The sequence below is a fragment of the Cheilinus undulatus genome, linkage group 14 (assembly GCF_018320785.1).
Source record: "Cheilinus undulatus linkage group 14, ASM1832078v1, whole genome shotgun sequence".
Lineage (NCBI taxonomy): Eukaryota > Metazoa > Chordata > Actinopteri > Labriformes > Labridae > Cheilinus > Cheilinus undulatus.
Window position 1 is genome coordinate 35,077,852 of NC_054878.1, and position 13,094 is coordinate 35,090,945.

Here is a 13,094-nt window from a genome sequence, read left to right on the forward strand (position 1 = left end):
CATTATTTTATAAGATCTTCAGATAGCATGCAGGATAGTGAAAATGAATGTATTATTTAGTGTTTCATTGCTGGTCAGTATTACAGCACTCTACAGATCGGTTTGTGTTCGTAAGATTAATTTAAGCTGAACATTTCATTTACAGGTTTGTTTATCTATAAATGAATTGTATACTTTCTTTTTTTAAATGCAAGGGTTTGAAATGTTTTAAATCATTTATAACATTTCGTTATTTTCCTGCTCTATCTATGTGGTTTGGTATATTTTGCCCCCTTCCCTTCGAAGTACTGCTATCAACCATCTGTTGTAAATAATTATGCAAATTAAACTTTTTGAAGAAAACAGCACGATTGTGGAGAACTCTTTATTTTCTCTATAAGTAGTGAGGGTTTGGAGAGGGTTCAGTGATGCAGCTGCACCTCAACAGAAACAAGTCAGGAAGCATTTATGCTTATAGGAAGACGCCTTCAATGCAAAAGTGGATTTATTTAGTGCCTTTTATTTCCTGAAGTAGCATTTATGTGGGTTATATAATAAAAAAATGTAAGATATGTTCCAACGGATATTACTAGTAAATGTTATGTAATGACAATATTGATTTTAATTATTATTCTAATTATTAAAACTAATCAAGTGGCATAATTTGGTTAGAAAATACAGCAGTGTATTTTCTGTTCATTCTTCTCTATATAAATGATATCAATTAAAACATGTCTAATGCTAATTTTCACTTTCATGCTGACAACATTGTAATATACTGCTCAGTCACACCTCGGATCAAATGCTAAATCTAGTCTTCTTCTGAGCCTGCCATCGATCTCCCAGATACACAGATCAAGTCTGAGTCATGTTCCAGATAGCTTGATATTTTGGTTGATAAATCTCTATTACTCAAAAAGGCTTGTAAAGCCACATTATGTAATAACGCCGCATTATGTAATAACCCTAACCATAGGACTTAGTGTGGGCTCCAAGGTATGCCCTACCCAACTACCTTGCCCTAACTCTAACCACTTAGTGACTTAGAAAATGCAGCATTATTAAATGGTGGATGGAAAATGTTTTACATTATTACATAATGGGGCGTTATTACATAATGCGGCGCTACAAGGCTAAAACCGAAACTGGGTTTTTATTTCAGAATCAGATCCTGCCTCTCTTTTGAGTTTAAGAAGAGATTGGTTGCTGCCACTTTTACACCAGTGCTGGACTGTAATGATGTTTTGTACATATATGCTTTATATCAGCTCTTGATATTGTGTATCATAGAGCTGTGAAGTTTATCAACTATTCAAAGCTCTCACCTATCTCTGTTTATGTTGGATGGTCCTAATCTTCACACAGACTTTTACACTGGTATATTCTTACCTACAGGGCTATTCTGGCCCTCCTACTTTCAGACCTACATCCAAGAACTCTGGAACCAAACCACTATTTTAAATTGTTTTTCCAGACAATTAACTACTCTATGATATTGTCAATTTACGACAATAAAATTGTGAAATTTCTACTTTTTGCCCTGTGAATTTAAGACTTCCAAACTCGGAAATCGTGGTCGGTTTCCACTTAAGACTAAATAATCTCAAAAAATGCTGATTTTTTTTTCTTGAAAATTCTTTTAAAAAACTGTGGATGTATTTGCTCTCATATCAGAGGTAATACTTCACCCAACAGCTCTTCAAGAAGCAAAGTGAATTTATATAGCATTCAATCTAGCCGCGGCTAACACTAGCGAGCTAACATTAATTCATGGACTCTGCTAGAAACACATTCACTCACCTGAAACAAGTCCCTCCGTTTAACTAGTAGATGATGCCGCACAGTCACTTCTTGAAGATGGTAGTCGAGGTTTAAGGTCTTCATTTTGAAAAAGACGAGTGTTCACGACAGTGGATAAGCTAATTAACTAGCTAGCTGCCTTCTCTGAGTGGAGTCATATTTAGACTGATCACTCGGATTCCTGCACACCTTGCCACCGCCTTTACTCTGGTAGTTAGGACAGGACAGGACAGCAGGTGGCGGTATTTCCCCATTCAAACAATTTACATAGCTGGCCAGAGGTGTAACAAAAGAAAAGGTGAAAAATAGACAATTATGGAAAAATAGCTCAATCTAAATTGTTAAAAAGTAGGACATAACTATGACATAAAAGGTCGAAATTATTAGATATTATAAGATTATTATATACAATTCAGATAATTCATGATTCTGACTTTATCTCATAATTTTAACTTTATCTGATAATTATTAAATACGATCTCAAATTTTAATTTTTTCTCATAATTTCAATTTTATCTCATTATTATTATTTACAATATCAAAATTTGACTATCTCATAATTTCATAATCTGGATGTTTTATCTCCTATTATGGCTTTCATTTTTCATTACTTTTAAAATATTGCCTAACTTTAGTATTTTTTCTTTTTTAAGTGAAGTTACTTATATTTGTTAGTTAATTTTAAGTTAATATTTTCTTTTAGGAATAATATAAAAAGGCTAGAATTATGATATAAAAAGTGGTAATCATGAAAGAAACAGTCATAATAATGAGATAAAAGTTGAATCTCTGGGGTTAAAAAAGTCAAAATTATTATTATTTTTTTTTAAGTCTACATAAGGACAGCATATCATAAATATGAGACTTTTAAAAAGTTTAAATTATTAAATGAAATTCTGACTTCCTTCTCTTCACACAAACACACTTATGTATATGTATACTGTACGTGTGTGTGTGTAGAGAGAGAGAGATACATATAGATATATAGAGTGGAGTTACTATCTCATAATTTTGACTATCTTATGATATTGACTTTGTACCTCATAATACGTTCTTTCCTCATTATTCCAACTTTTTATCTCATAAATTGGATTTGCCAAGTGTTTACTGCCTAACAGTCATATTTTTACTTTCATAAATGGGCTTTCATAGTGGAAAGCACAGAGGTAGAGTTTCATTAGTAATCTGGAAAGCTCAGGCCTTTTGAGAAAAAATTTGCATCTTAGGCCCTGCAATCTTCCCCCTGGCTCTGCTGATGACCTTTTCCTTTCTCAGCTAGAAATATGAAGCCAGTAACAAAACACAGCAAGCAACTTTAATCAAAGAAGTGGTCTTTATTACAGCAAAGAAGCCAAACATTACAGACAAGAATAATTATGAACCATGAATATCGCTTGTATACTCAGACTGGCCTCTCATCAGGGCATTTGCTTCATTCTGACTCCTCAGGGCCATTAATTCAGGTTTAACAGGGAGGAATTATGGGTATCTTGGCATGATTAACTCCTTAGCGTTACCCTTTACTCATGTTTTATGTGTTTCTATCTTCACTTCAGTCTCTGCATGCTATAGAGAAGGCCATCATCATTTTGTAGTTTCTGAATTTTCATCCTTTCTTTGCGTTAGACCAGAAATCTGAAGGAAAAACTGAAGACTGCTGCTCCACTGACAGAATATACTTCTGTCTTCAGTGGAAACTAAAGATTTTTAAAGAATATCTGTCAAAATGTGAAGTTGAATCCTCCTCTAGTACAATCTCTTGACTTTTTTTTGTATCTACAACAGAACTAAAGTTCTGACATTGCATCCATCATCTACATCTCTACTGTTCATCCAACAATAGAGCACTCATGATAGTCTATTTACAATAACATCCATAACAGTAGACCTGCGCTACTCTTGTTCCAACTGTGTGAAACCTCTGACATTTTATTTACAATATTTCTTTTCTGAAACTGTTTGTGCACAACAGAAACACAAATAGTATCCGGTGAAGCCTCGTAGAGAATTCATGAAGCATTCGGATTCATAAAACACACTGAATCATGGTTTTAAAAACATTGATCGTCCATGAGAACGCGTTCAACAAAGCCCTGGTTTGCCGTCTAAAATGCTGTTAAAATGCTTGAGGAAATTCAAATGATTAGGCACAATAAATGTTTGTTTTAATGTCTCACAGTCCTGCTTTTCACTCACTAGGCCTATTTGCATCACTGAGTCCATGTGTGTGTTTTCAGGGATAATGGTGAGCAGGATACGAGGATGGAGATAAACAGCGTTCCCCCAAACTAAAAGGGACAGGAGCTATTATCCAAAAAAGACTCTGGTGCTTTTAAAGCACTGATGTTACTACTGACCACAAACAGAGCGATGGGGCTGTTACACAAAGAAACCACAGCAACATCACAGAGAGTTTCATAAAGTGAAAACAAGACAATACTACTGCACCTAAATACTGAAAACTACTTCTTACGCTTCAATATACAGCTTCTAGCAGGGCTTCTTAAACTCTTCTTCATGGACACAAAAAGAGCACCCGCCACCGCCGCTGCCGCAGCACCCATTATGGGCTCATTACATCATTCTTATATTCAGCACTGCGGCCCATTTTGCGTCCCCGACCCGCAGTTTAAGAAACGCTGGTGGTGGAGTAAACATGGAATGAAAGAATGATTGTTCTTACAAGCAATGCAAGTAAACAAACAATAAATACAAACAATGTGCTTTATCCATATAGACATATTTACACAAAGTCTTTGGCTTATGAATAAACATCGGCTACAAAATAATATTAAAAAAAAAGAAGAAAACAAAGGAAGAAGTACAGAAGCGTGCTGTGTTCACATGACAACATAAAAGTCTGCCCTTTTTTCTGAATTAAGACAAATTTCTCTGTATGACCACTTATGTTTTTTATGAACATGTTGGAAATAATGCTCTTTTCCTGAATCAGTGAGACACCAGCTGGTGTCATGGTTTAACTGGTATGTGGGCACACGATCAGATGGTAACATGAGCATGGCTGTGTGAGTTAACAGATTAAACATGCGCAAGGAAAAAGTATAAAGTTCAGAGCTTCTCTTGGAGATGTTTGGTAACAGTTTTAAGTTACAAAACAGGTTCAGGGCTTTTTGCAACTTTAACACAAGAACCACCGAGGCTTTGTTATACCTCTAACAGCCAGTGGGTTAATTTGACCCATTATTAGAGTGCAATGATTTTCATTAATAGCACTGATCAAAAGCAATTATTTAACCACAGACAATAAACAGCTCATCAACCTCAGAAAGAGACCTAGATCACTGGTGGATGATGATCCATCACATCCAAAATAGTCCTGAAACTTCCCAAACATCAGATTCTTTTTGGTGAAATCAATGTGCAAATCTAGAGACATCTTTTTTTGCCTGTGGTGTCTATGAGGAAGGTTGATCTATGACTTCTGATTATGCAGTGCAGCAATAGAGAGGAGGTGGCAACATCTATTGTTTATCTTCTGGTTTGAAATAAAACAAAGGGGAAAATCACTAGTTTCTCATGGGTAAATTTGACCTGTATGGCCGCTCTATGAATAAAAGTCCATTTAAAAAATGTGGACTCATGCAAACCATTTTTATGACACTAGGCACAACAGACCAAACATTTAGGAAGAGTCAGAGAGGAGTCAGACTTAAAAATTTTATCAATATGAAGTTAGACTTAATTGAAGTCTCATTTTACCTGATAGTGGATCTAGTGTTAACGGGTACAGCTGAACACAAGTTACTTCAAACTCCAGCTGATGAATTTGTCGATTGATGTAACCTTTGTTCTATGTCCTGTTTAATGTCCTGTGTGTGAAACTTATGCTGCTGTCTTGGCCAGGACTCCCTTGTAAAAGAGATTATTGTATCTCAATGGGAATAAATCCTGGTTAAATAAAGGCTAAATAAAAATAAAAAATGAGTCACGTTTTTACATTAATTTTAACTAACTTCAATACTCTACAGGTGAGGTATATCAAAACAATCCATTTAGCCTATTATTTTTCTGTATGTGGCTCTCAGTGAGAAAGTTCGGACAGTCCTGTGTTAGATATATTCAGTCTTTAATTTTGTAGATCATTTCCTAATGTAACTATCTCCTGTTCAGCCAAACATAACATTAAGAAAAAACTGCACAGGCAAGTTTAGATTTTAACATTGCCTTTGACGGCTAATATGATGGCTATCCAGCGTGTTGTAGCTGTTTGTCAGGAGAATCAAGACCCTGCTCCACCTTATTTGTCTGTTTCTAAGCTGAAAGTTTGGTTGAGACAGCAATTTCAATATGGCTGCTGCCATGGGCTGGATTCAGTAACCAAACAGTTGACATCACTCAGGTTTCACTCATTATGTTCTCTCTCTCCATTTCCTGTCCAGTAAAAGCAAAAGCCCCCACCCCAAACACAAAGGATAAATGAATAAGAAAGTGATTTTCCTTGTTTGGATGAAGGCAGCCATTACTCACATCTGGAACTACCACTAACTCCATCTTAACTCAACACCAGTTATACCTTCACACCAGCTGGTATCTTGCTGATACAGAAGAACAGCGCCAATAGTTTAATTAAATAAAAACTTATCTTATAACTCTGAGACAATCATTACGTTGATTTATAAAAGCAGAGCATGATTTCATTTTTTCATGTAAATGCAGTATGCTTCTGTAGAAAAGTGTTGGCCACCAGTGCACAAAAACAATGAGTCCTGGGGTCAGTTCACTTCTTTTCAAAGCAGAAATGGAAACTGTAAATCAAAGAGTATTCATAATTCTCAGTCTTTTCTAAAAGGCAATAATAACTCCTCTCCAACCCCAAAAAATCTGTTCATATTTGAGTTGTGAGCTGAAATCTCCCATTTATGAATCGGCTGAATTGAAAGTGCATTGGGCCCAGCCCTGAACACAGACATGGTTACACTGAATGTCACAAGGTTGAACACAAACGTTCAAGTTTGGGGCTACAGAGAAGACTTCAAAACTTCTATCCAGTAGATCAGTAAATGATGCAAAACAAAAACAATCCAACAAAACAAGTCTGCAGCTTACAGTGAGCTAAAATAAACAATAAACAATGATACATATCACACTTTTTTATACATTTAGGTGAAAATCCTACACTTTTTTTCAAGTTGCCACTTCATGATACGATAAAAAAAGACTAATACTCGCTATGTAAACGCCCTTTTGTTGGTTCATTGGCAGCCTTGATTCTTGAACACTATTTTTTGTTTGTTTTCTGTACGTTTTGATTCTGTAATTGTCAGTTCTCTGAGTGTAATCTAAGTAAAAATGGCCTCAAAGTGGGTGTTAATAAGTACTGAACTCAATGTTGTTTTGACTGAAATAAACATGAAGATAAAATGAAGAAGCTGCTGATCTGTGGAGAAGAAAGCAGAAGCATTCACAGCATCTGACCAGGCTGTAATTTAAAGTTTCATGTATAAAAGTACAGACTGATGATCAGTTCATGTCCAGAATTTAAATGTTAGCATGATGACAAATTAGCATGTGAGCAGGAATGTGTGGCCACAGAAATCTTGTAGCTGTTGCAGCTTGCACCAGGAAAGAGAGACATCTACAGGGCACATTGAGTACTGCAGCTGAAACAGCATGAGGCATCGAGTCCATGGGAAACATTTAAATGAGGGCCTGAAACATACAGGGGGCCCGCTGGCACTGAAAAAGCTGTACAATAAGCGTAAAGGAGTTAAAGGAGTAGCATCACCTCCCCTCAGTAAATCTCCCATCTGCTGAAAGTCTGAGCTCTTCCCTTTGTGTGAATTTTTAACGGCGCTGTACAAGGAGCCGTCTGTGCCGTTCGTAGGGACGCAAAACAGGTGCTACAGAACGGCCAGCACAGAGGGGAGTCGGGAGCAAGCGAAGCAAAGGATCAAACGTGTGGAGGAAAGTTGTTCTGCTCCTCTTCACCTCCTCCTCCTCTTCCTCTTCTTCTGCCCCTTGTTTAAGAGGACTCGATGAACTCGAGGGCCAGGTCATAGCAGAACCGATACTGCTCCTGTAGACACACAGAGACACAGACACTGAAATTACTACCTGCTGGACCCTTTGTCAGAACAAACAGTAAGTGCCTCCTTTTCCATTATGTATTTTTTAACTACACTTTAATTGTTTGTGGAAGTTTGGGACCATTTCTGAATTCAGTGGTGATGCATTCTAACACCCACAAAATACACTGATATACAAGAGTGGGGAAATATCCGCCAAACTAGAAGCACACTACAGACTTCTTGTCACATACTTTCAAAAAACGATCACATCCACATCCTCAAATGAAATGACTTTAGTCACAATCCACCAGATGAGATCCAGGTTTTAGATGATAAAAGTGGGTCTCATGTGATTGATTTTATGGTATTCAGGAAATACGTTTTCAAGAACATGAGTAAAAACTTTGTATGTTTTGGTGACTGAAAATCTGGTTAAATCTTTCTGAAGCATGATCAGAGTAAAAGACGTGTATGAGACATGTACATGTGCACTCTACAGCTGTAATGTCTGTTATTCTGGAAGAAATTAAGATACAGTATTTTTTATTTAAATAATGCCATTTTACCACATAGTATTGCAATTTACCTGGATTTCTAACATATATAGATCTACCTTGCTACAGCTAGTTTTATATAAAGACATCATGGGGCTTTTCTGAGGGCCTCAAACTCAGCAGTGTATCTAGGGGCCCTTTGGTTCTAGCAAACTTTTTTTGACACTATTTCATGCACCCCGGAAACATTATTTACATTCTAAATACTCATCTTCTTTACTGAAATGATTTTTGATGTATACCTAACATCTAACACACTTTTACTTAAGCCTTGAGTCCCCTTAGTGTATGAGGCCCAGGCAGTTGCTTGCCTTTGCATAATAAATAAGCTGGGGACAGAAGCCATAGGCTGAATCTGAACCCAAGCTGCATGCTTCAAAGACAACAGCCCCTGTGAATGTGTCATGTGGACATGACCACACGGTTACCTACCCTCTTTTGATGGGGAAACAGTCCATACTGATAAAGTTAACTACTTACACCACTGCTGCCGCTACTGAATACATTTGTAGTCAGTAAAGCAAACAGAACTTTTAAATTTAACGTCTTGTCTATGACTCACCGGAGTGTCCACCATGTTGGGTTTGCTGTTCCTCAACGTCTTCACAGCATGGAAGACGTCAACCACACTCTGCCTCTTCGCCATCTCACACACAATGCTGCAGGCACAGAAAACTCCACTACGCCCACCTCCGTTTCTAGAAAAACAATGATGATGATACATATTAATGAGCCTAGAATTGCACCAGTTTGTATTTCCATCATAGTTCTGACACCTCCCAGTGTGTACATCACACTCATTGTGACACAAATCACCATCCTGTCCGTCAGAAGAGTCAGACAAAAAGAGATGTGTCACTCTGAGTCTCATGAGTCATTAAAACTCCTCTAAACCTTTCCCCTCTAACAAATGAGCTGATGAGTACTGGTACTGGGGAAGCAAAATCTCTCTCCTATCAGAGCTGCTTGTTGTTTTTCATTCTTTACAAAACACTCTAAATTTTAAAAGTATGAAACTGTGTAATACTGGTGTAATTACTTACAGGCAGTGAACGATGGTTCTTCCCTCCCCCTCCTCGCCCTCACGCTGCCACTGGTCCACCTGCAGGATCAGTTTGAGGAAGGAGCGCTTGGAGGCAGGGACTTCTCTGTGCCCCGCCCATCCCAAGTACTGGAACTGACGAACCATCAGGTAGCCTTCCTGAGGCTAAAAGACAAAAACACACACAATCAGGGGGAGAACACTTAATTTGTGAACTCTGTTACTATCTATCTACTTTTTTGATAACTTGTTGAAGCTGAACTTTGCTTTTATGGGTCGTTTAGGTTTTACAAGAAGGAAACATGATCTATATTTTCAAAAAGTTTATATTCCTGGCAGAAATTATGAAAGGGTGCACAATAATGTCCTGCTTAAATTTCGCATCAAAGTTGCATTTTGGGCATGCAGTTTTAAGTAGCTGCACTTAAGAACTTGTATCCATATGGGTTTTCAGGGGCCCTCTACCAGTGGATTAGTATCCCTAGATGCTTTTTGCAGTGTAGCCGCTGGCACTAAGAAGGCACTGAGCGGAATAAGCTACAAGCAAAGAAGCTGGGCTTCTTTACCAGCTTCTGATTGTCATAAATACACTGTTAAAGGACCAAGTGATAGTTGGGTAGTTGGGTACAAGTAGAATCTAAATGACAACTCAATTCAAGATGACAAGTTATGAGGGAATCATTATATGTTTGTTGCCTGTTCTAAGAGCTGGCTCTTCAAGATGATTTCCCTATTTCAATTTTTCCATTTTCATATTTCCAAGAGAGGCAGCCCTGTAACACTGGGTTAAAAACACTTTTCACTTATTGGTTAAATGAAGTGAAGTCACACCTGCAATGATATTTCAGTTAGTTTGGCCAATCAGCTCTAATAGTTAAGATGAACTTTATATGTCTGCCACAACTCATGTTACAACCAAACTAGTTTCAGCAACTCAAGACAGAACTTACACAGAGCTGGTACAACAGGCTGATCTCTAAAAAGAGCTGCAATTCCCATCACTCCAAGCACAAGACTGGGTGCACATATAAAGTAATGATTGCATTAATTTCATTTTAAAAAAGTAGGCTGATTAATCACACTCTGATGCCGCAACACAACGAGCTAAAGATGCTTAGTAAATTTGACTGGGACACATAAAAATTCTCTGTCTCTTAATGTTTTAAGTTCATGGATAAAGTCAATAATCTATAGATTTACACCATCCTAGATTGACTAGTAAGTCGATAATTAGTCCTTGGTCTCAATTTCTCCCGTTTCAAAAGCTAGCAGAAAGTTTATAAGCCATTCAGAAGCATGTCCCTTCTAATTGTTTTGTTTCTATTGTCTTTAAAGGTTAAATTAATTACAATTAATTAAATACAAAGTCTATAATTAGTTTGATGATTTTTGTTTTTTAAACCAACGTACAGCATGAATATAAAACCATGCTTTTTGGGATTACTAGGAGAATACAGCCCATCACATAAGGTGATGGGTTGATCTTTAAAGTGCCAGCATACGTTATGTCTATACAATCAATCAAAACTGATCCAAAATCCCCAAAATGGATACAAGTCAGGGGTATAGCCCATATACCCTTACATATAGGGGTATATGTATTTGTGAGTAGTACTATTGTGGTATGTTGGTTTTTTTTAAACTAAAGTGTCTTAGAGTATTTTGAAAAGTGATTATAAATAAAATGTATAATTATTATATGATTAAGGATGTTATCTGGGAGTGTTTGAAATGGATGTTTAATTTCAGCTCGATTTTCACAAAAATCATTTAACTATTAACATAAAAACCTTAAAATACCCACCCTGGTGAGGTTGCAGACTCTGAAGAGCCGACTGATGACATCACAGTCCATGGAGCAGGACATACATTCAACCTGGACAGGACCGTAACGTAACATACCCTCCTCGGGCCAGTACTGAGGACAACCCTGAAGATAAACAGTTACAGTTATGAGATACAGTGCATGTATCATGTACGTACAGCTGTAATTAAGTGGTTTACACATACTTAGGACCTCAGAGAGTGGCATTAACTTTGTAAAATGTTTTTGTATTTACCATGTGATTCAGGACTGATCCAGTTAAAAAACAAATTTAAACATACAACAATTGAAATATCCCCTTTAGTAACAGCAATCTTTTATTAGATCATGTTTTATTTGCAAACCCTCCATTTCTGTAAGAAACACAAACTCCTTTTTTAAATGTGGGGGTAGCTAAGTGATTAAAAAAAACTTTGCAGGAATTCTTTGTAGCAGTATTATATAGATATTAAATGCATACTAAAAATTCATCAATGTTTGGTTTACAGCTAATTATTGTCCTCTCAGGAATAGAAAAACACACATTTTACTAAATTAAACAGTGATTTACCTGAGCCAGGTCAATCTCATTAAGCATCACCAAACTGGTACATCCATAGTCGTAAACCAGACGCCAAAAGTCTTTGACTGTGTTAGGCAAAGGATGCTGGGTAACGATGAATGCAGCAGGCTGTCTGTAGCTCTACAGGAAACAAACAACAGAAAAAATGTCAGGGGAACTTTTCAGGCTCAAATTTTATTTTTTAAACCAACATTTTAAACTAGAAATAGTATTTATACACATAGGTGATATCACTACAGCTTTATTTTGTAACTATTCTTGTTTTTTCTCTCATACATACTCACACATCAAAACAAGAACAGAGAAGCAGAGTGGGACGATTTGTGGGAAAGCAAGCAACACGAGTGATGGTCATGCAGTGAGCCTATCAAATGTGTGGATGGGGAGCATGCACAAATACACACACAATGAACAACTACATATTTATCTAGTCAGCTCAGTTTACCTCAGTTCATGATTAAAAGTTATCTGTAGTTGCATGATTTTTGAAAAAAGGAAAATTAAGGACTAAAATATGACTATTAACATAATAAAGTAGCTGAAAGTGAACTGAGCCTGCTGTGAATGGAAATGTGCAGCCGTATGTAGGAGTAGGAGTGAATGACTTTGTACTGATGAGGGGGGGGTCTGAAGTGAGGGTGGGTTTGGGACTGAGGGATTTAAATGGCTTTGCTAAACATGAACCCGGTGGCAGAACGACACTGAAGCCATGAAACAAATCCAGTATTGGAGATTTGAAGTGAAATCCCATTACCTGGAACTCTTCTGACAGCTTGGTTAGAGAGAGGCCAAAGGTAAGTAACTAAACTTTGAATGGAAACTTAAAAAATTGGACTGAAGCAGATTTTTTTTTTTCTCCAACATCTTTGCGGGAGAGAAGCCAGGTTTTTTTTTTTACACACCATGCATGTATTACATTTTGTGTTTCAACTGTCATTAAAACCTGAAAAACTACTTATACCTCCCATCTCTTACTGTCTGTCCCCTTTACTTATACATAACTTCTCTGCAAACCTGCTACTTAGCATTAAATGATAACTACCCTGTAAAATACTCTGATAATGTCACCATACATGGGCAACATACTGAGCAGCGTTGCCAATGTAAACAACAACAACGAGGCTGTTACAGATCTGTTGGTGGCCAGAGAAGCTGATGATCTTCTCAGAACCTGGATTTGTCTCTAGCCTTCTGCTGCTAAAACCACAAACACAGCATCACACAAACAGGGAGGGGAGTCTGTGTGCGTGCATGTGTGTGTGAGCGTGTGTGTGTGTGTGTTGTACATTTATAAATATGTGCA

At 37.1% G+C, this 13,094-nt stretch overlaps 1 protein-coding gene across 15 annotated transcripts in view; it reads right to left on the reverse strand.

Annotated features, from left to right (window-relative positions):
- Nucleotides 1-3,093: 3,093 nt before the first annotated feature.
- ptprk (protein tyrosine phosphatase receptor type K) overlaps nt 3,094-13,094 on the reverse strand; it is a 168,134-nt gene continuing 158,133 nt past the window's right edge. For all 15 annotated transcript variants that reach the window (XM_041804637.1, XM_041804628.1, XM_041804639.1 and 12 more), the window contains 5 exons: nt 11,780-11,911; nt 11,209-11,334; nt 9,406-9,569; nt 8,925-9,060; nt 3,094-7,816 (listed from right to left, as the gene is read on the reverse strand). In XM_041804637.1, coding sequence (XP_041660571.1) covers nt 7,763-7,816; nt 8,925-9,060; nt 9,406-9,569; nt 11,209-11,334; nt 11,780-11,911 — 612 coding nt within the window. In that variant the 3' untranslated portion in view covers nt 3,094-7,762. The remainder of the gene's footprint in view (nt 7,817-8,924; nt 9,061-9,405; nt 9,570-11,208; nt 11,335-11,779; nt 11,912-13,094) is intronic.